Source organism: Mytilus edulis, chromosome 2 (assembly GCF_963676685.1).
Source record: "Mytilus edulis chromosome 2, xbMytEdul2.2, whole genome shotgun sequence".
Taxonomy (NCBI): domain Eukaryota; kingdom Metazoa; phylum Mollusca; class Bivalvia; order Mytilida; family Mytilidae; genus Mytilus; species Mytilus edulis.
The window spans coordinates 5,855,705-5,882,624 of record NC_092345.1 but is presented as its reverse complement, the minus strand read 5'-3'; the positions used below and the strand labels follow the sequence as shown (position 1 = coordinate 5,882,624).

Here is a 26,920-nt window from a genome sequence, read left to right as displayed (position 1 = left end):
ATGCGACATAACTGTCTCTGTTTTGACTAGGTAAACAAACTGTGTAAAAGACTCTGAAGGAAACGCACGACTATTTCGGTGTTTTTTTTTTTTTTAGAGTTTCGGTAATATTGACAAAGATGAAGCCCTTGCTTGGGCATGGAAGTTAATTTCAAACCTTTATGATCAGAAATATCTCTTTAAAACCATTTCATCATAGTAATTATCCAATGCACTTCAAGCTTGCCACCAGTAAAGATGCAAGTTTAGTCAGGTTACCTACCTGTGAGGCAGCACTGAAACAGCATGTTTTACGTACTTTGTTTCAAACTAAAAATTTGGAGCGCATTACACATTGCTAACCCCCTTGTTACGTCAATTTTACAATACGGTTCGCGAAATTTAAATGATATATTACACCCCGTGTATTTAATGGGCATATGTCAGCAGAATTCTTGCAGGATCTTGTGTTTTCATTGAAGGGAAAATGTTTATGTAAAAAATCATGTGTTTTTCACAACAAAACCCTACATGTCCGGAGCTTTACTCCTGTAAAGGATCAGCATTATATAGAAATTGCAAATCATGTTCCTTGACAGATGAACCAGAAGATACTCCTGGCATAATTCTGTTGTGATTATCTCTTTGGTTGGAATTTTGAAATATAACTGTTTTTGTGGTATTGGGTGCTTTGAAGTTTTCATGAATTACATGAATGAGCTTATGCAAAATACGCCTCCATGATAGCATGCTTCAGTTAAAATAATAATATTTATCATTTATTGATAAGTAAGTAAGTAAGTAATCATTATGACTTTATTTAAAGAGGCTGAATGTCAGCCGGTAAGGTAACTACTGAAACTTTATTAGAATATTTGCATAATAGATCAAGTGTTTGAAAAAAGCCAATTTCCAGAATAAATAGATTTCCTAATTATTTTTTTCCCTTCATTTTAGAGATAATTCATTGTTTTATGATTTGAAAATAATTTCTGTATTTGAAATTTTACCTAAATTGTTGTATATATCTTCAAATTTGAAAATTATGGAAGAAATAAATTAACAACAAAATTTGATCTTTGACCCTTTTTTATGCAAAACTGTTACCACATTTCTTTTTGACGACATCGTTATTTCAAAAGTACTCATTTTTCCCGAATCCAATGATATATAATTTAGGCATATAGTATGTTTGACGATTAAATCTAAAAAATATTGGGTCTGGTCACCGTACTAACATACGGAGTAATTATTTCTATTATATATTAAATTTCCATTTGATTTAATTGACTGATAATTTCCTTTATCAGCACAATAAAGTGATATGAAAGTTATAGCAAGAAACTCAGGGTGCACGTGCCGTTGTAAAGGAAATTAACAACGTTATCATAGGTAAAAAAAAAGCAATAAGGTCATCTCAACTCGATTGTTTTTTTCACTTTCTTTTCTTTTTCAGAATTTCGTTGTGGAGATAATGTCTGTAAAAAACATCAGGTATTTGATAACTTAGCGGTAAAAAATATGAATCACAATACTAGAACAATGTAAACCTAGTATTTTTGTATTGCAATGTATATGTGCGACATTCGATTATTGAATCAAATTAATAATAAGTAATATTAATAGAAATAATAATAAAGAAATTCGTTCCATATCAAACATGAACGATTTAAGCATTTGTTAATAATATTCTTTATTGAGCATTATTAATTGTTATCTAAAAACATTATTGAGCTGTGATTTGATTTCCAATGATAAACGATAAACAAGTGACTAAAGAGCGAAATAAATGAACATAGGTAATTGTTCTGTCTTTATTAATTCATGAAACATAAACCGCAATGTACGCTTCAAATGGACAGGCAGAAAAAGAAAATGGCCAAATATTTTTTAAGTCATTTAAATGCATATCATGCATATGGTAGCCAACTATCTTTCACAACCAAAAGATACTTAAGGTGGCTCGGGACTATTCGACTGCGCATAATTTCACGCATGAATTACAAAAGTATTTGTCGTAAATTCGATATAATTTTTTTAAATATTTTGATTGATTAGAAATGTTAAATCATTGTAGTTATGTGACTAATAGAATATTTTCATTTTATCGGTATTTTTTAAAGGGTCAAAATGACATTTCACCCATTTTTACCATTTTCCCGCCAAAATTTGGGTTTTAAGGCAAAATATTTTTTTTTCCGTATCCGTGACCTATGTTTTTAATTGGCCCATTCTTTGAAGCTATATTCCAGCTTTTCATATAACAGTTTTGGACCAATTGTCATAGAACGTTTTTTTGATATTTCAAAAAAAATATGTCAACACCTCTATTTCCCCTATCATTTCATTGAAAAATGGTCCCTTTTACATACCTGTTTCAAAGGAAAATTTTGAGCTTAAATGGTCCGTGACCCCCTATTTTTTTCGACCAATTTAAACCATTTTCTTTAAAGAATAAAACTACCAAAAATACGGCACTTCTGATAGAAATTTCGAATACACCCGAGCCACCTTAACCGCACAAAATAAAAGATTGTTAAAAAAAAAGTTGACAATAAAACAAATATAACAATAATAAAAATAAATAACGAAAGACACGAAGCCCAACCTACAAACATTACATAATCCAAATAGATATATATATATGATAATAACTACATCATGTCAGGAAGAGAGTAATTTTTTTTTGCATCAAACATTATACAATTTCTGTCTTTAGAAACATTTATGATACTCACCATAATCGTGGTGTTTTATATGCAAGCTTCCCAGATATCACCAATACAAACCAAATGTATATTTACAATAATGCCCTTTGTAGAAATGTGTAATAGAAGAGAATAGGCACAAACTGTTACATTTTACATGTGAAGATCATACGGTTGTAAGTATTCATATGTTCACGCATCATTGAAAATATAACAGAATTTGACGACACTGTTGTACAAAGTGAGAGGTTAAGCGCTATAAAACCAGGTTTAATCAACCTTTTTCTACATTTGAAAATGCCTGTACCAAGTCAGGAATATGACAGTTCTTGTTCATTCGTTTTTAATGTGTTCTGTCATTTTAATTTGAAATGTGATTAGGGACTTTCCGATTTGATTTTCCTCTGAGTTCAGTTTTTTTGTGATTTATTTATATCAAAATGATCAACATTGACATCAATAAAGACAAAACAAAGACAGGTTTTATGGCAAACTCAAGAGAAACAAGGACAAGAAAAAAAACCCAATCCAATCTATATATTAAGAAGTGTGATATTCTTAGTGAAATTAGATCAAACTAGAACAACAAAGTAAAATTACGTTTACCTTTGTCTCTTATCCCTCCTTTGTATATTTTGCTTCACACCACTGTGTTAAGCTGTTAGGTTAGTTACATGAAAAGTAAAGTTACAAAAGTACAAAACTACTAGGAAATTCCAAACGGAAAGTCCTTAAACAAATGGCAAAATTAAAAGATTAAACGCATCAAACGAATAGATAACCATTGTTATATTCCTAACTTGGTGCAGCCATTTTCTTATGTAGAAAATGGTGGATTAAACCTAGTTTTATAGCTACAAAATGTAGCTTACCACTCTAAGGTATGATTCGATATTAACTCAATTTTGAAAAAAATAACTTAAGACATAATTTTCTTAATATTTTATTATGATGTAGCTTACTTTCAAGTGGCAAGCATGGGATATAAAATTGAGAACACTTCACAGACAAGTTTATATATTAAATACGGGAAAAAGTACAAAAGTTATAGCATTGGTATTCAAGAACAAATTAATAAATATTGCTTCAATTGAAGTACTATATGATACTGTAACGCACCACATACCTATGTAAAATATTAAACAGAGTTCTTCTTGTGTATCATTCGTACAAGCCTCTGAATTATACTCATGCAAAAATTTAATGCAACGTTTAACATGGAACTATTATTGACAAAATATATATGATTTAGTTGCATAGTCAATACATGAATCATACGGTAAGCAAACATTCTGTATTTATTTATTTATTTCTTATTTTCAGCATCTCCCTCCACATTGTGTACCAAATCTATTAAGTGCTGGTAAACGCTGTTTCTGCCACTCAAGAACTTGTGTCGACGACATACTCAGTTCCCATATTTCAGGTATTGGGATAAAACTATTATAACTTTTTGTATTTTAAATAAAAGAGAGACGGAAAATACCAAAGGGATCATTCCCGAAAATGTTTAATCATTTCAGTACGTTTTATATGCAAAAGGCTCGTAATTGAATTTGAAATCATATCGGAGTAGTAAGGCAGCTCAAAAACTTGCGGTTGAATAAAAACTGAAGTATAAACATATTATTTGGATAGAGAGTTGTCTCATTGGCACTCATACCACATCTTATTATATCTATAAGTCTTTATTCATTGAAAAATGACAAATTAATTTGTGATCCCTTTATTTTAAATATTCAACTTAATATCATTTCATTACTGCTACAATTACTATCATTCGTCAGCTGATTTAAACATGTTAAATTCTTCAATTTATATAATTTCTGAACCCAATTATGATGCTTTGACAGTCTAATTGATCTAACTTATTCGCTTTGTTGATCTGCATTTGTCAGTTTTTATTACATTGACATGATTGAAGCATACAACAGGATTTGAGAATGTTTTGTTTTATTTAGAGTGTAATCTGTGACATGCCTCATATCACTCCATCGGAATTTGAGTCAATTTATGTTCATTCTCATGTTCATTTCTTTACCACTTGACTATTGAATAAGATCGATTGGAAAAGCTCGAGAAGATATTAAAATTAACTCATCGAGATATACTAAGATCGCCATGATAAGAAAAGACAAGCATGTCCACAAACCACTTTATAGACCGAGCAAAACTTACTTATGGAAACTGAACGGGGATAGCGTCATACGCTTTGGAAGAGAAAGCCAATTCTAGTCTACCGGTCATGTTGATTACGGCGAGAAAAACATTGTGTGATTCTAACTCGTAAATGATGATATTGAATCTATCTCTTCTGCACCAGATACTTAAAAATTCGATCTATATATTATAGGACATGATACTACATAATATTAATCGACACACAATTGACAGTATTGTTTGAATGTCTAACAAATTATGTTTCAATTTATTGTTTTACAGCCATTACAACAACAGCTCAACCAGTTACAACAAAAGCAGGTGGGTTTTGTAATTTGTCTTTTAGGGAAATTCCATTAGTTGGTTAAAATAATGTTTTCGTCATAATGATATTCCAGATAAGACTTGTTTTTTTGCTGCAGAACATTCTTATATCAAGATGACGTTACTATTTCTAAATAAGACAAAAAACCGTTTGATAAACGTTAATCTAATTATGTCTACATGATCTAGTCAAATTCTTTATGTGAACATTCTGATTATATAACAAATCTTATTAGTTTTAAAGCGAAAAGATTTTTAAATAAACTTATATGTCCTTTTTTGTGACATATAGCACAATCTTTCCATGTGATCAATGGGACAAACGGTACTATTACATTTCATAGCATTAGTTGTGCTTTCGGGTACAAAGGCAGGTGACGGAAGTCAATTTAGGAGCGCTGTGATTTGATGTACGGGAACAATATATCTTTTTTTTTTATTTATCTATGGATAACTGCAGATTGTATATATACAACATAAATTCTGAAACCTATTGAAATATATATACAGAATTATTCGAAAAGACTTCCACAATTTCATAAATTTGGTGTAAAAGAACGGTAGGCATGGATAACATAAACATTCTCCGTTCGAAGTTGGTCATGATACTAATAAAGTACTAACACGTCTCAACGGTTTTATCCAGGTTTGTATAATAAAAAGCGGTAAATTTAGAAAATGTTAGAATTGTTGCCTATGGCAGAACAGATAGTACCGTTTTCCCTACGTATCAATCCCTGATTTAAAAACTAAAGTGACATCGTTCTCGGTAGAGACCAATCCGGAAATAAGCGAATCAGTGGCACACATATATCAAGTGTACTTTTTATTTACAAGCACTATGTGGACACCACTGTTGGTGTATTGTGAGTCCATGAGGTTATAGTTAGCTCAGTTGTCAATTTTTCGACACAGTAGAATACCATACTAAGTTTTATATTTGGAAAAAAATTGATGATAAATAAAAGAAACATTTCTAAAAGAAGGTCTCAAACAGGAAAAGTTGACCTTCTAATGTGAAATAAATTCGGCCATGCCTTAAAATTAAAAATACGCAACTGGTAACTCACTACACATAAACAAAATGCGAGTAAGAAAATTCAGTAAAGCTGGCCATTTGAGCGTTTTAAAATGTAGAATTTGAAGAATCACAGTACTTTTAACCAGATACTTTTTTTTGCTTGAAACGCATCTTTTATACCATAATTATTTACTAATCTGATTTCAATAAATTAGAATGTTTACCAGAGAAACGATGAAACTCGCTAATAAAAGTATGCCCTTTCTGAGTAAAATTCATTTGTTTTTCAGTTCAAGTTCATAACCACGAATTTCGTTGTGGAGGTTATGTCTGTCATAGGCATCAGGTATCTGATAAATTATCGGTAGAAAATGCTATTACTTGAAACTTGATACTAAAACAATGTTAATCTAATCTCTTATCTTGCGATTTATATGTGAATCATTCGAATATCGAATCAGATTAATAATATCAAGTAATAAATAGTATAAATAAGGAACAATGATATAAGTAGAAATAATGAAAAGAAAAAGAATTTTCTTTCCATATAAAAAAATAACATGTACGGTGTTAACATTTGTTAAAAATGTTCTTAACTGACTAACATTCCCAAATTATACAGTATGCTTTATTGTAACGTGAATGTTAATTGATATGGATAATCGTACTGCCTTCAGCAATGGAAAAAACCTAAACCACAAAGTATGCTTCAAATGGACAGCCTAAAATAATGGGATCTAATTCCAAGAAGAAGAAGAAAATGGCCAAGTGTTTTTTTTCTTTCTAAATTAATCAAACACATATTGTAGTCAGCTATCTATCAAAACCAAAACCTAAAAGTAATACTAATTTTAGTCAAGTAACTATAAATATATTATTGACAGATAGAATATACATATAAAGAGGATGTGTTATGATTGCCAATGAGACAACTATCCACAAAAGACCAAAATGACACAGACATTAACAACTATAGGTCACCGGACGGCCTTCAACAATAAGCATAGCAAACTGAGAATGTTTGTTTTTTATCAAACACTGGACAAACTTGTCTTACAAAACGTGTATGACACTAACCGTAATCTTTTTTTTAAATATGCAAGCTTACTGAATTTTATCAAAATGAAATTATAAAAAAGGTATATGTTCAATTATATCCTTTGCAGAAATGTGTAATAGAAGAGACTAGGCACAAACAGTTACATTTTAGATGTGAAGACCATTCGGATGTAAGTATTCATATATACCAAAATGATAAACTTCGACAATAAGGACAAAACGAAACAGCTTTCAGGACAAAACCAAAAGACACAGGGACAAGACAAAATAACAATAAAATTCCAGGAAATAGAATATTCTTAGTGACATTCTATCACATTAGATAGTTATCAAAGGTACTAGGATTATAATTAAAAACGCCAGACGTGCGTTTCGTATACATAAGACTCATCAGTGACGTTTTTTCAACGAGAAATCAAATTATGAGTTTTGAACAGCGGTATACTACTGTTGCCTTTATTTCTCATTTTTGCATAAAAAGTAAATTCACAAAAAAGAAAATTCAAAAGTCTCTTATCAAATTGTGAAATCAAAAGCTGAAACACATCAAACGCATAGATAACAACTGTCATATTCTTAACCTGATACAGGCATTTTCTTATTTAGAAAATGGAAGATTAAATCTGGTTTTACAGTTAGCTAGACCTGTCGCTTTTATGGTTTGATATTCACTCCATTTTGGAAAAAAGACTTCAGACACAATATGTTCCTTAATATTTTGGTATGATGTGGCTTAGGTTAAATTGGCAAGAACGAGATATATAATTGGGAACGCGTCCCAGACAGGATAAGGTTTTGTTTTACATGCACACGTATAAAAAGTTCGGTTTTATCCAACACAATCATAAGTGTGAACGTTGTTTTCAATTTAGACTTGTTTATATTTTTTCATTGGGCTTGTAATATATTTCCCCTCTTGTATAGATAATCCGTACATCCAGTTTCGACTCTTTAGAATTCAAGCGTCTATCCTAAATTGAGGTAAATTATATGACCTTCCAAATATCGTTTCGATCCCAAACATCACTGAAGAGATATTAATTGTCGAAATCCGGATATGGTGTACTAATTTTAGCACCTCATTTTGTGATATAACATCTTTGCCACAAGTTCATTGTTATCTGTTTGGTATTAGATTAATATTAAGATTCATTTTGTTCCATCTTGGGATCTATATGTTTGGCAATCGTCAATGGCAGTTAGCAGGGTTTAAGAGGGTCAGTTGTTCGACCTTTTAGTCAAATGCGTTTTGTTAAAATATACATGCGCACAAGTATAAAAATTGCGGTTTTTATCCAACACAATCATAGGTTTGAACGTTGTTTTCAATTTTGACTTGTATACATAGATTGAAAAGGGGCCAAGATAAAATGTTTGTGAACTTTTATTGTTTAAATTTGTACTCCCATTGTTTGACCTCAAGAGGTAATGAATCTAATAAATAAACTATGAATAAAAAGCATTAAAGAAATTAAGATGTATTTGTCTGTAAATTTGTCATGGCATTAATTGCAACAAAGAAATACAACCAATTTTTCAATCAACACTTGATGACGATTGAATTAATGAAGTGCGATCCATTATTTCCTGAGCCACTGGATAATCCATAGTAGCTTAAATCAAATTCGGCTCGTCCATTCACAATACATAACAGCATCATACTCAGTGTGTTATATATGATAAGACGCTGGTTCTATGCTTCTGTAAGCATTCTTCCAGAACTGAAACGAGGAATGAAAAGCAGCAGAAAATATTCATAATGGGAAATGGGAGGGCGGGTAAATTCTATAGCTTTGGTAAAGCTCCGTGTAAGGTTTGCATCCATATGACAAAACCACACGAGGTAAATTGCACGGTCTAACATTTCGCGGGTTAAACTAATTATTAGCATATTAGAGTGACAAGTAAAATTTGAATTGAACACACCGTCAATTAAAATCCTACCAAGTTATATAATTACAATTACTGAATTTACTTATTATTGAATTACGTACATTCTGATATTGAATACGGAATAAAAGAGTAAAGTTATAGTACTAGTATTCAACAACAGATAAATAATTATTGCTTCATTTTGTAGTAATTTGTAGTACTGTCAATGTACATTATAAAGACATTAAACAAAGGCCGTGTTCACATCAAACGCCATGTACAGTAAACTTGTTTACAATTAGTTTAATATACTGGACATTGGTTTCACATTAAATTTGTTCACATCTATACACCTTGTTTAATTACCTGTGCACAAGATTTGTTCACACCTGTAAACTCTATGTCATTTAAATGTTTATTACGTAGAACCGAATGCACAGTTTTCGGACAACTTTTCTAGCAGTAAGAGAACGACCATTTGACTTCAAATGTTATGAATATCAATTTTATTCAAAAATTGTTTCTTCCTTAAATATACACGGTGAAACTAATGTTTTAAATGCCTAGTTTTGTGTACACTTAATCTACACAAGGCCTACTTCGAGTATCGACTGCATGTAGACAAAACATATTTTACACTACATGTAAACATTGAGTTTTATCAATGAGAACATAATTAGGTCTTTCCACTTTTCCGTGGAAAGACCTATTGGATTTCTTCTGATTATTATTTTTTTTTTCTTCCGCCTAATTTTTTTCCTTCGCTGTTTTTTATGTTTCGCAAGATGTCGCTTTGATATTTGGAATATGATATCGAACAGTTAATACGCTTTTGAAACCAACTCTGCTTAACTGAATACTTTCCCATATAAGAGTTATCTCCCCGAACACTGTTTTTCTCGTGGCCACTTCTCCTTCGCAACCGTAAAAGATTACAACAAATTTATTTTACCAAATTGCTCGTTATATCCTCAGGATGTTGTTTTATTTTGACCGAAGCCGTATAAAGATTCCATATGAGAGTTAGTTCCCCTTTTGTATTTGAAATTTTGAAATGTATTTTAAACTGGAAAACCATAAGTGATAGAGACCTAGGGTCTTTTGATTTGAGATCCTTGGTCCAAAAAAATGAAAATTAGGTCAATGTCAAAGATCAAGGTCATATTCTAAATTTTGATTTTGGCTTATTTTCACTCATTTTCATTAACCTTATAAGATATCGACAAATTATTTTTACTAAATTGTTAGTTGCGACATGTCGTAACACAACAATTTTGGTTGAAAGGGTGCGTAGACAATAAATGGGAGTTTTAGCCCCTATCACATCTAAAATTATGCGTAAAGTGATATAACTTATTAACCATACATATAAGAGACCTAGGGTCTTTTGATTTGAGATCCTTGGTCCAAAAAAATGAAAATTAGGTCACGGTCAAAGGTCAAGGTCATATTCTAAATTTTTGATTTTGGCTTATTTTCATTAATTTTCATTTACCTTATAAGATATCAACAAATTATTTTTACTAAATTGTTAGTTGCGACATGTCGTTACTTAATAATTTTGGTTGATAGGGTGCGTAGTCAATAAACAGGAGTTTTAGCCCCTATCATATCTAAAATTATGCGTAAAGTGATATAACTTATTTACCATACATATTAGAGTCCTAGGGTCTTTTGATTTGAGATCCTCAGTTTGTGACCTTGAAATTGAGGTCAAGGTCAGAGGTAAATTTGACGTTCTAGATTATGACCTTTGCTTAAAATTCATATCTATACATCATAAAGCCATAGGAACTGACATTTTAGACTGATTTTTAATATTTTAATATCAAAATAGATATTCACTGATGGTAAGACCTTCAATTGTTCTCTGAACAATTGGTTTTTAATTTTGTTTAGTTTACGTGTGAGTTACACTTACACAACACCGAGTTTAGGTCAATGTGAACACGACCTTAGTTCTTCTTGTGTTTCATTTGTGGTTTAGCCGAGGATTAATATCCCAGCAAAAACGTTATGAAACGTTAAACATGGAACTATGTTGGCGCATTTTTGCGCCTGTCCAAAGTCAGGAGCCTCTGTTAGTCTTATACAATTTTTAATTTTAGTTTCCTGTGTACAATTCGGAGTTTAGTATGACGTTCATTATCACTGAACTAGTATAATATTTGTTTAGGGGCCATCTGAAGGACGCCTTCCGGTACTGGAATTTCTCGCTGCATTGTAGACCTGTTGGTGACCTTCTGCTGATGTCTGTTCTATGGTCGGGTTGTTGTCTCTTTGGCATAGTTCCCCATTTCCATTCTCAATTTTAACTATCATTTACTAAACATACATGTATGATTTAGTTGAGTATTTCATAAATAAATCATTCGGTTAGAAAACACTCTGTTTGTATTTTTCCTTTTTTTCAGCATCACACACCACATTGTGTGCCAAATTTACTAAGTGCCGGCAAACACTGTTTATGCATATCAAGATCGTGTGTCGACAACATACTTATTTCACTTGTTTCAGGTATTTAATATTATAATATTAATATACCAAGTGTTTTTGAAATAAAAGAGAGACGGCACATACCAATAGAGAACATTCTTAAGAATGCTTCATTGTTTTAAGAAATTTTCTATGCAAAAGGCTTGTAATTACAATTAAAATCACATCCAAGTAGTATGGCATTTTTTTTTTAAATGCGGTTGAATAATAACCAAAGTATTGACATATTATTTGAAATTCATTTAAGAATAAAAGATATTCAACTAAATATCATTTCATTACTTTTACCATTGATATAATGTCAAATGCTTGGATTAACATAATAGTTTCTGAACGCAATTGTAATGGTTTGACTGCCTCGTTGATTTAACATATTCGCTTTGTTGATCTAAATTTGTCAGATTTCCTGCATTGGCGCAAAAAACAGGATTCTAAAAAGACAACAGTTCTTTTTTATTAGATATAAAAAAAAAAAAAGAAAATGTTGTATTATTGCAAATGAGACAACTCTTCACAAGAGACCAACATGACACACAAATTAACAAATATAGGTCACCGTACGGACTTCAACGATGAGCAAAGAAATACCGCATAGTCAGCTATAAAAGGCCCCGAAATGACAATGTAAAACAATTCAAACGAGAAAACTTACACTTATTTATGCACTAAAAAAGAACGAAAAACAAAAAGGTAAAACATTAACAAACGACAACTACTCAGTCAGGAGTCTACTTCGTCAAAATTATCTCCCCATTACGCCAGTTCATTTTCACAATCGTAGAAATGGAAGCCATTGTAGGGATGACGCGCTACCAATATTGCTCTTGGTGTAACACCACTAATTCAGGCACGGCCAGAAAGCACATACCAGAAAGTAGTACATATTTAACACAAAATAGTTCCTACGCATGGACATAACTTTCAATATATTTAGAATATGTTATTAATTTTGGTATCAAATGTAAGCTGCATGACTGGTGATCATTGCAGAACAATTTTAGACTGATAAATTTGAATAATAAAAAAATGGCATGAAATTTAAAAAGGAGGGTAGATTTTGCCTTTTTGTCAGATCGGAAGTACCTGTTTTGGTACATCCGAAGTTCCGGGAACCAGTTCTTTCTTATATGCAATGTATGTTGATTTTTTCAGTACAGGACACCAGAAGGTGTTGCTTTGACATGCAATGATTGTCACTTTATTTGAACTTAAGATAAAAGAGCTGTGACCACTGGAAATTGAGGAATTTAACATAGAAAGCAATGGGGCCATTAATTAGTGGTGTACTTCCTATTACAGAGAATCACCAAAAATCCAATTTTTAGAAGTTGTACCTATTCCAATGAAAATAAGTCCAATTTGATGTTAGTAATCATGTTTAATCATCTTTTTTTGGTCAACCGTCCTGCTTATGGGAAATTTAAGCTCTTAAATTGGCATACTCAAGTATGTTAGCCTTTTATGGTCATACAGCATGCATGCAGTTAAGACTTGACTCCAAGTTCTTATTTTTGCATTTTTTCTGATTGAAATCAATAAAACAAGTATTTTATGACTTGTATATGGAACAAAATAGCTCTTGGTCAAAATAATCTTATGATTTTTCAAGTTTTTTTTGTTTTTCTTATGGTAGCCTTTTACAATCAAGGCAAATGGTACATACTCATATAAGAATTCTAAAATCTCACTGTACATGCAATTTTGAACCAGTTTAGCAAGTTATCTAGCTGAGGGATATATAAATTGCTCTTATTAATCTATGTTTTACCACAGAATTATGGTATATACAAAAAAAAAAGCCCTTTTCCAGTTTCAAGAAAAAAGGGGGGATAATTTCTCATTTATGTCTTAAGTTTAAACTGATATATTTTTATTTAATGAAGAACCTCTGATAAAAATATGACTATTAGTAAGCACATAGCTTTCCTAATAGAAATTAATAAATAAAACAATAATATTTAGAATAAAAAAGGTATATTGGCCAATGGTAATATCCATATGCAGTTTTCTTTGAATAACCCATATGTTACTACCAGTCCAATTTGAGCTTAAAATTAATAAAATAGTATTTGGACTAAAGCTTTATATGTTTTTTATTGCTTGAAATAGATCATAAAATGAAATAAAGTAATGCTCAAGTCAATATAGCAAGTTTGGTTCTGTTATAGGTGTAACACCACTAATTCAGGCACGGCCAGAAAGCACATACCAGAAAGTAGTACATATTTAACACAAAATAGTTCCTACGCATGGACATAACTTTCAATATATTTAGAATATGTTATTAATTTTGGTATCAAATGTAAGCTGCATGACTGGTGATCATTGCAGAACAATTTTAGACTGATAAATTTGAATAATAAAAAAATGGCATGAAATTTAAAAAGGAGGGTAGATTTTGCCTTTTTGTCAGATCGGAAGTACCTGTTTTGGTACATCCGAAGTTCCGGGAACCAGTTCTTTCTTATATGCAATGTAAGGTATGTTGATTTTTTCAGTACAGGACACCAGAAGGTGTTGCTTTGACATGCAATGATTGTCACTTTATTTGAACTTAAGATAAAAGAGCTGTGACCACTGGAAATTGAGGAATTTAACATAGAAAGCAATGGGGCCATTAATTAGTGGTGTACTTCCTCTTGGAAACCGATAAATTTATCCACATTGCACCATTACGATCCTTATGTGTTAGTTGTATTTTAAAAGACAAATGTATCAACTAGCTAATGACCATCAGTTAATAATCTTGTCTGCATTGATTCAACTTAAAACTATTGTCTGATCGGTTGTCAGGTGGAATTTTCGAAAATTCATAAACATTTAAAAAAATTCTAATTAAATATTTCGTGGAAGGGCAGACTAGATTTTTTTAGTGTATAAAGACTATAAACCCTAGTAATCACACACAAAAATTAGAATTTTCGAAGATATGCATTTTCATCATCCAACGTGAAAGACTGTCGTCAAGTACTTTCAGTAAAAATATAGCTATTCGAACACACCGTCTCTGTTTTTGAGACTCATTAGATAGGTATTTCACTTGACCCATATATTTCATCTTTTAGTACTGTGATTCTTTTGTGTTATAAAGTCAACCTGTAGCTTTAATATATAAAAATGATAGAATCTGAAACAAGACGATGTATGAAATATTCTTACTTTGTACGATATCAAGACAAAATACTCAACTCAAACACGCCCTAACATAAAAAGGTGCACTCGATTTTCTCTTTTTGCTACCCATTTTTTGGAATTTTTTCTTCAGTCACATAATGGAAGGGCAGACACGTAAATTACTGAAATAATAGATTGATATGTTTTCCGTCCGTGGTAATTTTTTCATAAAAATCGGAGGTTATGCATTTTCTTCATCCAACTTGAAAGATACCCATGTCGTCGACTTGATATCTAATTGTTCTGCTTAACTATGTACTAGATAAATTGAAAACTTATGCAAATGGTGTTTTTAAAATAAAACACCTCGTAATTGTGAAGAAAACTGCAATTTTGTTTGTTTCTATGAACTTTTAAAAATTTGTTCAATATAGTAAACAATACAGTAAACATTTATCGCCTTCTCTAACAAAGAGCTTCGATTATTTTGTTCTATTTCAACCTGGTTTCCGACTGTACTGAATTACAGGCTCCTGACTTGCGACAGGATCATAAATACATAATGTGGCGCGGTTAAACATGTAGCGGGATTCCTAGAGTGAAATCCTTATAGCTTCATGTGCTGCATATCCGATAATTCGTACATAAATTAAAATGCATACCCTCATATCACTCTATTGCAGTTAAGTCAATTTAATATCATTATCATGTTTATCACTATAACACGTGACTTCTGCATAACAGTGTGCTTCGTTAAAAAGGATTGAAAGATACCGAAAAATGTTAAAATAACTCATAAGTCGAGATTAACTGAGATCGCCATAGTGATGGAAACGTCAAGCAAGTCTACGGTTAACAAGAATTATGTAATTTTTATTCGGTAATGAAGAAATCTTATTTCTTTCTTGCACCGGATACTTAAATATTCAATAGAGATTAATACATGGCCTTTTCCATATCAGCCTGGGTATCATCCCGAGACCCCCATATCAGCCCGAGACGGAGTCGAGGTGCTGATATGGGTCGAGGGATGATACCCAGGCTGATATGGAAAAGGCCATGTATTAATCGCTTTATCATATACTTCCGACAATAGTTTTATGTAAGGCAAATAAATAAATGCAATAACTAAAACAATCAAAAACTTTATAAAGAAGTTAAATTATGAATCAAATATACTATAATTGTTCAACAACAGCATCACTACCTCCTTATATTTGGTAACATTTCCTATAGAGGCATTTTGAAACATTAAAATTTTGGAAGAGTTTTATGATCATTACTACTCCATGTTTGTTGTACTATAAAATGATTCATAATTGTCAATGGCATTTGTTAGCAAGTACTAAACTACCCAACAAAAGTTCCCGTAAATTTTGACGTCGTCATAAAAAATATCTGACGTCACAATGGAAAAGTAAACAACCGATACCGGAAACACCGGAAGTAACTTTCACGAGAGGCACTATTATGGGTTTTGTGCACGAGATGCCCCTGATATGAGTTATCAGCCCGGGTGGGCAATTATGGCTTGTGTACTTCCGCTCATTACACATATGCAAAAGCTATCATATCAATGCTAAGTATATGATAAATATGTATATTATCAGATTATTACATGTCATTTTTCATATCACATGTATTATCAGCCCTAGGTTCAATATCAGCCCAAGAGCCGCATGGCTCGAGGGGTGATATTGACCGAGGGCTGATAATACATGCGATATGAAAAATGACATGTTATGATCTTTTTATCATATGCTTCAACAGTAGAGAAAAATAACAGATTCATATATTGATCCTTTTACGTGGTTCCCGAAAAGAAGTTGACTGAAGAGTAAAAAGTTCACGGACGTCGGACCCAAAATTAGATACATTCAATATGAAATCTTTCGATCATATGCCTCAACAGAGAGAAAAAAAACCACATTTTAATATGGACGAATCGACAAAAAAATAATAATTCAACAATATACATAATGAACATTGTTTGGAAAAGTCAACTCTTTTAAAGTAACTTTCTAAATCATGTTTCAGAAAAACTTAAAAAATGCATTTATTTAATATATTTTTTTTTTAATTCAATTTTATTATTTTACACAATTTACTTTCCAGTATTCAAATAAATGTTTTGTACACTACTTTGTAATGTTTTTCACTGAAAACGTAGCATTGAGGTGTATTTTCCGGAATTTACCGAGTATCACCGGAAAGCCATGTGATAACGTTACGGAAAGGCATGTGATAACAATCGAAGCATGTGATAAACTTTTCATATCAGCCCGCTAAGCACCAATTCGTAAAATATGGAGTTTACGTTAATTTAATGTTATTATCATACAGTAAACATCATATGTTATTTAGTCTAAGTATATGATAAATATATATATTGTAGGACATGAAGTTTCAGGACTTATTTGTGCAGATCATGATGATCATTTTTGTCATTCAAGTCAGGTAATAGCGTATTAATATCGATGTTCTTTGAACCAGGGGCGTAGCTAGAAAGAAATGATCTGCAAGCAACTACCGCCGAGCGAAGCGAGGCGAAATTTTTTTTGGACCCTTTTATGCAGATTTTTATTTTTTTCAATTTTTGGTCATAGAACGGTTAAAAGAGGAGCTACATGTAGTGATGTAAATAGGACTTATAAACAATTCATGAATGCAAAACTATTTAAAAATCTTGACTTCTGAATATAGTAAAGTATGGTTAATTGAATATGCAAGCAACACATTTTTGTGATACAGAATTTACTTAAAATTGTCCAAAATCCGCTCTTCGGGTCTTAGCAGAAATGAACGTCTATTTTACTTTGGAAACATGTCGAAACATGTCGAAACATGTCGAATTGATGTGCACGCAACTGCGTGTTGGCGTATAGGGAGCTACGCGCCTCATATATCAAATCATTCTACATATCAGTACATGAACATAACTATGGAAAGCCAACTGGGTCAAAATTTTCAATTCGTTAATTTTCAATTTACAACTTCTAGCTGTTTGATTCCAAAATTCTTTATTGGTTAAATGTCAATTCGTATATTGATGTTTTGTAACTTGTAACATGTCGATTTGTATTATGCTAACGATCATTATGACGAGAGATGGCAATCGGTTTCTTCTTCGGTGTTTAATATGTACTTTCTCTAATTTCTGTGCTATTTTCACATTTTCTGAACGATGTGAGAAAAATGTTTCTCCTCACTAGTGAAAAATTTGTTCTCGGCAAGTGATTGGTTGAAATTTAATGGTGACGCTAAATTTTCTTGTTTTCTTCTGAATTTTCTTATTGTGACGTTATGAAAAAAGGCGCCCATGCCTGATAACGTCACATCAAAAGTACACAACTTTCCTCAATTTTTGAAAAGGAAGTATAAAAACCATAAGACAAACAGATTATACCACTGTAACTCGTGCATTACGATATTTCTCCACTCTAGACAGTAAAATATCAGTACATGTACATAACTATGGAAAGCCAACTGGGTCAAAATTATTAATTCGTTAATTTTCAATTTACAACTTCTAGCTGTTTGATTCCAAAATTCTTTATTGGTTAATTGTCAATTCGTATATTGATGTTTTGTAACTTGTAACATGTCGATTTGTATTATGCTAACGATCATTATGACGAGAGATGGCAATCGGTTTCTTCTTCGGTTTTTAATATGTACTTTCTCTAATTTCTGTGCTATTTTCACATTTTCTGAACGATGTGAGAAAAATGTTTCTCCTCACTAGTGAAAAATTTGTTCTCGGCAAGTGATTGGTTGAAATTTAATGGTGACGCTAAATTTTCTAGTTTTCTTCTGAATTTTCTTATTGTGACGTTATGAAAAAAGGCGCCCATGCCTGATACCGTCACATCAAAAGTACACAACTTTCCTCAATTTTTGAAAAGGAAGTATAAAAACCATAAGACAAACAGATTATACCATTGTAACTCGTGTATTACGATATTTCTCCACTCTAGACAGTAAAATTTAACTGTCTCGAGTGGTATCGTAATACACTTGTTGCAGTGAAGGAATCTATATGTTCACTATAAAATAGGGGCAGAAGATACCAGTGGAACAGTTAACTCATATATCGAAAATATACATAAATTGAAAATGTGTATTTAAATTTGGAGCATTAGGCAAAGGACTAGACCGAACGTGTACTGCTATTGTACACTCCAAGATAGCGGTATACGGTGAATCTACATTTCGCGTAATTAAGAGTATTAAAATAACTTTAATTCAATAATATGTTACAAGTTTGAAATAAGTATACAAAAAAAACGGGAATATAACACCATTGATTAAAGCATAGAAGAGAACAAATCAAAATAATGTATGTCCAGTCCCTTCGATAACGATATTTATAGGGATGACTGATAAAGCTATTTGAAAAAAAACCTAAGAAGCGGAATAATCAGTACTGGGTGTATCTTAGCTCTAATGTTTATATCTTTTAAGGTGTGCGAAATCATCCATTCACATAATGGACTTTTTGGAAAACGTTGTGTGGATCGACACCATGGTGTAAGTATTCTATATGAGCCTTAAATCATAACTAGAAACACGATATATTTGTACTATATGCATATACGTGTATTTGGCTATTTGTATGTCAAATATCTCTTCGTGTGTTAACTGGTAAAATTTAGAAAGAATACAGAAACTATGGTTCTTACTCCCTCAAGCAAATTGGCTATTTTAGGACCCTGTTGCTCATATGGTCCGACCGTACGCGTATGGTCGGGCTAATTAACAAGTTTACAGGTAACACGTAACTCTTCATAAGGTATACACCTTGTAGTTGTCACGTCATTAAAAAGATGATATCAAAGGTCATTTCATTTTTATTATAATAAAAAAAGCAGTTTCACTGATGCATTTAATTTTACTCACTAGTCACTATAGTAAACACATTTTATACATATAGTCATTCCCGACTTGTTGTTACAAGTGCATGGCAATATGTCGACATAGGTAGATATTTCCATAATTTTTTAAGTTTATTGATATGTGAAAAAATACCTATATGGTCCAAATACTCATATGGTCCTGCCCGTTAATAACCAAACCAGTATATATACTCATATGGTCCGACCATAAGAATATACGCATATGTTCATGACCATACGCGTATGGTCCAAATACTCATATGGTCCGGAACATATACAGATAACATGAAGCATTTACCGAATATCTGTAAATACACTTTATGTGCCAAAATGTTTAGAATATTGTATGGGGTATCTAAATACACACTTAATGTGCCACAGTGTTTAGAATATAGTATGCGGTATCTGAAAACACACTTGATGTGCGAAAGTGTTTATAATATTGTATTCGGTGTCTGAAAAAACACTTGGTGTGCCACAGTGTTTAGAATATTGTATCGGGTATAACTTGAAATGATAAAAAATGGTAAATAAGTAAAATACATGTTTAAATTATCCTTCAAGTTATTTTGTCAAATGTTGCTACTAGTATTACCTTCAACGTAATAAACGCACTTTATGTGAACCAAAGCGGACAAAAAAGAGAAGACAGTTGGAGCATCCGAAAATAATGAAAACAAAAAACACCATAGCAGAAAACTAAAAACAAATCGACGAACGCAATTAATCTCTCTCCCCTCCCACTCCCCCCGGTTAATAAACAAACACCTAGACACAACACAAAAAAGAAGTCGAAATCAAGTGCTCCAGGAGGGTAGGTTATTTCTCTTTTTCTGCACTCGTCTTGTTCCAGATAAAAAGCTAATAATAAGTTAACAATCGATAAAATGAGGACGGGATCGTAGTAACGACAATTTTAAATCAAAATTTAATGGAAACTTTGTTTACGTGTATTTTATTTCTATTTTTCAGTTACATGAATGTCGACATGTGCCTGATGTTAATGAACACTGCTTCTGTTCTACTCAGGAATGTGTTTTTGGTATATATATTGTTATTCTTTCTTCTATTTAATATCTATGTAATAGGATCATACCACATTTTCACATTGATTTTACTAAAAGAGAAAGGAAAGCTTGTATACAAGTAGAATATATAAATATATATATATCTATAATTTAATTTTAGATGTAACATGTCTTCTGATTGGCTGACAGTGGGTTTTTTTTATCATCTCATAGACATAATGTTGTCATGTGACTGTGACGTCATCCCCGTGTTTTCATGATTTACGCCGGTTTAAAATGGAATTAAGAATTTAATTTTAAGAAATGATTGTAATTTTTTTTCTCTGTCTATTCATAATAACATCAAAAATGTGCGGCACACTTAATAATAACCCGCTACTCGCGTTCTTCAACGCACCACATTTTTAATGATATTTCAGAAAAAATATCACAGTCATTTCGTTAGTCTATACAGGGAGTAACTCTAATGCTTCGACAATAAGCATGGCCTGCATCATTCACAATGATCACTCACAATGCATATTCACTCTCAATTAAATGTCATAATCGGGAAAAGACAACTTTTAACTAAAATAAAACAGGATGTCATGGCTATAGTTTATAACGAAAAACAACCAATTGATTGTTTTTCTTCTTCTTTTTCATTGTTATCTTACTAACATAAAATTTGTATAACAAAAGTAGTAAACAATTACAACATATCCTATTCAGCAGTATTTTGTTAATGTATGTCAATTTAATCTAAATCCAAATAAATTCCGTGTAATATACGTTAGTCTAATTTTGTCGACATAATCTTAACAAATCGTTTGGATGAACATTTTGAATATAGAATAAATCAGGCCACTTTTTTTTATTAGTTGGTTTACGGGATTCTTCTTAAAAAAGGAAGGGTAGGAGGTCGAAAAAAATAAAAATAAAAATAATGAAAAAATACAGGGTAGGAAGTCGAAAAAAAATTGAAAATAAAAATTGGAATTAATACTTGGTTTTTTTTTTAACCAAAAATGGAGAGAAACAAACAATGACGTTACTCTATATAATAGTATTATACTAACCATTTATGCAGATCGTTTCATAATTTGGTATTAATTCTTGCTGTTTTAATTTAAATTAAATGTGTTACAAGGAGTCCAATGTCAATGTAGATTGATGAAAGCAGATATCTGCTTTCATCAATCTACATTGATCTACATATATATATATATGTCCCTGATGAAAGGGAAGTGTCTTTTCCAATTGCATTTCTCTTTGTTCTGTGTATTTATTTATTAAATTTAGATCAGGGAGTGACAAAATTCCTCATAACACAATACAACCTTGCCAGATCTCATAATTATTTGGACTAGTACCTCATATGTGTAATGGAACTAAAACAGCCCCTTTCGACGGGTATCAGACTTTCTGATCAACGTAGGAAGGCGTCCCAGAAAAAAAATAAAATAGCCTTGCCAGACGTCATAATTATTTGGACTAGATCAACACTTGAACCAAAGTTGACCCGCCGCCAACCTCACTGACTGTCTGAAACAGGGGTTCAAATCACTATATAAGAATTTTTTTTCTGAGACAAGTGCCTGTGGTTCAAATTAGCGGTTGTCCGACCTTTTAAACCAAAATTCCAAAACGATCTCAAAAATAATTATCATTTTTATTATTCATGACTGCGATGTTCATTTTGTTCAACCGCTAGATTTACACCGAAAATCTCCAACAATTAATGTGTAAATCTAAGCAAGTATTGTAAAATCGTATCTGGTCCTCGATTTTCAACTGGTTCCTTTTCACCGCATTAGATCATGATGAAACATTAACTGAACAGGGAACCGCCTTTCAACTGGTTCCTTTTCACCACATTAGATCATGATATAACGTTGACTGAACAGGGAACCGCAAGGGATTTTCGAATCCACTCCGAGGGTATTCCGCCTGGAAGAAGAAAGACCGATTTTTTTTATATCATTCATGTTTTTATTTTTATTTGTTCTTCTTCAAACAGAAAAGTGTCGGCGGAATTAAAAAAATCTTCAAAATCGGTTTTATTTTTATTTTAAAATCGTGAAAAACAGGGTCGGCGGATCCCGTAAACCAAGAAATAAAAAAAGTGGTCTCATATATGCATGGTAGTTTTTGTACAATTTGATTGATTATTATTTAAACCTTACTGATTGCATGAGTTCATTATAAATGGAACTGCGTTGCACAATTTATATGTTTTGTTGAAAAGATTATAGATAAAGTTTATGTAATATCTATATAACACCAACTTACTAAATATTATACAAAGTCTTGAAATTTAATTATTCATCTTTCGGTTATTTTGTTGGCAATCTTTTAAATTCTGATTTTGACCGTTCCCATTTATATTCTAACTTTTTTTGTTTTGCCGTTAAAACATACTCGCACATAACTCATTAGTGATATCATGTTTTCTTTCGGTCTAAAAACGTTCATACAAACTGTTAAAAAAAATCATGACAGAAAAAGTCATATGATACTTATACATTATTGCATGGTATTTTCCATATTGGCCCTGGTATCAGCCTTAGACTCTCATATCAAACCAGAGGGCTTGATATGGGTTGTCGGCTGGTACCACAATGACATGTAATAATCTATTTATCACATTTTTTCAAGCAGAGAAAAAAAGATAGCATATACCAAATTATGTGTGATATTTTCAACGAAAATTCAAAAAAAACATTTAACGAAAAAAAAAATCACAGTGAATTAACAAAGTTCGTATCACAGTGAGTAAACAACGTTTTGTGAAAAGTTTAACAAATAATTAACAATTAATATATTAATTCTCGGAATTTTAAATATTACACGACGAATTGTTATATTTCCAATTAAAGATGAGAAATAATACACCATATCGATGTCATACATTTGTACAACAATCACTTTTCCATTGTGGCGTCAAATATTTTCTAAATTCTTAATGACGTCAAAATTTTACGGGATCTTTTGTGATTTCCACTGTTGATTTTTACATTTTTTTCTACTGCAGCAGATTCGTAACTTTCTAAATTTCTTTTCATTGTATTTTCATTTTTCATTTCTTGTATGAATTTACATGCATCGTCATTTGATCTATGAGAAACCTCTCCTGATCGTCTAGCTTCTTCGGATGACAACTTGTTTACAAATAGTTTTTAATTGAAAGGTTACCGGAAGTTAAACTCGAGGGGCTCGATATGGATTTCGACGGCTGATATCGATATTGGCCCCAAGGCTGATAACCAACCTTGACTTCGAGCTATCATTGGCCATGCAAAAATGTACATATCAGTACAAAATATGTGATAAAGGGATAAGTACTACAAGACAATATCGACACACAATTTAGATTATTGTTTGAATGTTTAATTAATTACGTTTCATTCGTTTGTTTTACAGTCCATACAACAGCAGGTCAACCAATAATAACAACAACAGCTAGACCAACAACAATAACACCTAAACCACCAACAACAACAACAGTTAGACCAACAACAACGCCTAAACCAACAACAACACATAAACCAACAACTACAACACCTAAACCAACCACAACACCTAAACCAACAACAACACGTAAACCAACAACACCAGCTAGACCAACAACAAAAACAACAGTTAAACTAACAACAACACATAAACCAACAACAACAGCTAGACCAACAACAACAACTAAACTAACAACACATAAACCAACAACAACACATAAACCAACAACTACAACACCTAAACCAACCACAACACCTAAACCAACAACAACACGTAAACCAACAACACCAGCTAGACCAACAACAAAAACAACAGTTAAACTAACAACAACACATAAACCAACAACAACAGCTAGACCAACAACAACACCTAAACCAAAAACAACAGCTAGACCAACAACACCTTCACCAACAACACATAAACCAACAACTACAACTCCTAAACCAACCACAATAACACCTAAACCAACAACAACACGTAAACCAACAACACCAGCTAGACCAACAACAAAAACAACAGTTAAACTAACAACAACACCTAAACCAACAACAACAGCTAGACCAACAACAACAACTAAACCAACAACACATAAACCAACAACTACAACTCCTAAACCAACCACAACAACACATAAACCAACAACAACAGCTAGACCAACAACAAAAACAACAGTTAAGCTAACAACAACACATAAACCAACAACAGCTAGACCACCTACAACAACAACAGCTCAACCAACAACAACAACTGCAGTTCAACCGGTAACAAAAACGGCAGGTCGGTTTTGTAATTAGTTTTGAGGCAAATACCATTTGTTGGTACTAATAATGTTTTCATCATCATGCATTTCCAGAGAAGACTTGTTTTGTTTTGCAGAACATTCTGATATCAAGATGATACTATTCATAAACAAAAAAAAATCTTTTTGATAAACCTTAATGTATTGATGCATACAGGTACATAACTCAATAGTAACTTTATAATTATATTCGGTCGAAAAGTTTGATACACACTGTATTTTTAAATGACTCATGATAGACAAAACTCATGTGATACGTTTCGGTGCAGGGATTGTTTTGTATTTCAAGTAATTATAACGTTTCAGATACAAGTAATAAAATTGAGAATGGAAATGGGGAATGTGTCAAAGAGACAACAACCCGACCACATAAAAAACAACAGCAGAAGGCCACCAACAGGTCTTCAATGTAGCGAAAAATTTCCGCACTTGTTTTGTCTCAAAGAACAAACCTATATCAAGGTGACGTTGATAGATGTACAAATTATTTAAATTCAAATGTTTTCGCTTATTGCCTCCCAAGTGGTTCCTTTGTATATGTTCTGTCTACATTGTCTAAAACTATAATTATCTAAATTATCTTAGTCGGTTAGTTGATTATAGGTTTTCTCAAAAGCATTTCATGTATGGTTGTTATGGGTTTTATTTGATATTAGCCATGGAGTTCACAGTTTGTTCACGAAAAGTGAGTGTGAATATCAAATGTCAGAATAAATTACATTTCTCAATAGATATAAGGAGATGTGGTACAAGTGCAAATGAGACAAGTGTCCATTCAAGTCAATTTGTAAAAGTAGGTCAAAGAACGGTCTTTAACACGGGCATGGAGCCTTGGCTAAACCGAACAGCAAGCTATATAGGGCCCCAAAAATGACAAGCGTAAATTAAAACCCATATAAATTGCGTTTGCCGTACACTATTTTAACCCTGGTATTTATCATGTTTTTATTTACAACCACTGGGTGGATGCAACTGCTGGTTGGGGTTTCTCTCGTGGGAATAACCTACTCAGTAGTCAGCACTTCTGTGTTGACATGAATTAGCATTTATATAATAATAAAAAAACCTGTTAATTCAACTTTGATACTTTTTAAATACCCAGGATTATCTACCCCATGAATAGATTGTCTTGGCTGTGTTTGTAAAGCTTTGGAACATTTGGGTCCTCGGTTCTCAACAACTTCATGCTTTGTTTGGCCTTTGTAGTTTTGATGATCCGAGCGTTACTGACGAATTTGTCTTTAGACTAAATCGAAAGGTGTAATAGCTGTTTAAGCAGAAATTGGTTGGAACTGTAATATACAGTATTTGGTGCAGATCTTGATGATAACGTGAATCTGTTACTTATATCATTAAGATTGAGTATAAAATGCATTATTTAAATGGTGTTGACTATTGCGGTATAAGCTCTACACATTGTTCAGGGTCGTCCGTTGACCTATATTTGTATTTTAATGTGTCATATGGTCTATTGTTGAGCGTTGTATCATTGGCAGTTCTACAACATATTTTTTTATTCATATGTATATACTGTATCTGACATCATTGAATTTTAATTTGAACTATATAATTTCCTTTTGTTTCAGTGGTTTGCCAAGATAAACCTGGAGTGAATTGTACTTTATTCAACGCAAATTTTTGTGCCAACCCCTATTCAAATGAGATTTGTGCCAAATCCTGTGGTCACTGCACCAGTGTTATGCAGTCTGCACTTGGTTAATATTGAATTTTAACTATACGATGTGTTGTTTTTTATTATGTATTTCATGAAAATTGTGGTGGAACTGAATAAAAGTGCCGAATTGGAGAAGAAAACTATATAGAATATTCTAACTTGACGTGCTTCTTTCGCTTTGTGAACAACACTGTGATAAAATTCTCGATATATAAAAAGTAAAAACACACAAATACTGAACTCCGAGGAAAATTCAAAAAGGAAAATCAAAAATCAAAAGGCAAAAGTCCAAACACAT

The 26,920-nt window shown here is 32.0% G+C and overlaps 1 protein-coding gene across 1 annotated transcript in view; it reads left to right on the top strand.

Moving 5' to 3' along the window:
- The window catches only part of LOC139510422 (uncharacterized), a 39,259-nt gene extending 12,574 nt beyond the window's left edge, over positions 1 to 26,685 (top strand). Inside the window, exons 3-14 of the mRNA XM_071297004.1 lie at positions 1,436 to 1,473; positions 2,801 to 2,863; positions 4,011 to 4,113; positions 5,130 to 5,168; positions 6,483 to 6,538; positions 7,359 to 7,421; positions 11,538 to 11,640; positions 17,129 to 17,190; positions 19,198 to 19,263; positions 20,601 to 20,670; positions 24,059 to 24,925; positions 26,534 to 26,685. Of these exons, the coding sequence (XP_071153105.1) occupies positions 1,436 to 1,473; positions 2,801 to 2,863; positions 4,011 to 4,113; positions 5,130 to 5,168; positions 6,483 to 6,538; positions 7,359 to 7,421; positions 11,538 to 11,640; positions 17,129 to 17,190; positions 19,198 to 19,263; positions 20,601 to 20,670; positions 24,059 to 24,925; positions 26,534 to 26,667 (1,664 nt within the window). The 3' untranslated portion in view covers positions 26,668 to 26,685. The remainder of the gene's footprint in view (positions 1 to 1,435; positions 1,474 to 2,800; positions 2,864 to 4,010; positions 4,114 to 5,129; positions 5,169 to 6,482; positions 6,539 to 7,358; positions 7,422 to 11,537; positions 11,641 to 17,128; positions 17,191 to 19,197; positions 19,264 to 20,600; positions 20,671 to 24,058; positions 24,926 to 26,533) is intronic.
- Positions 26,686 to 26,920: the final 235 nt, after the last annotated feature.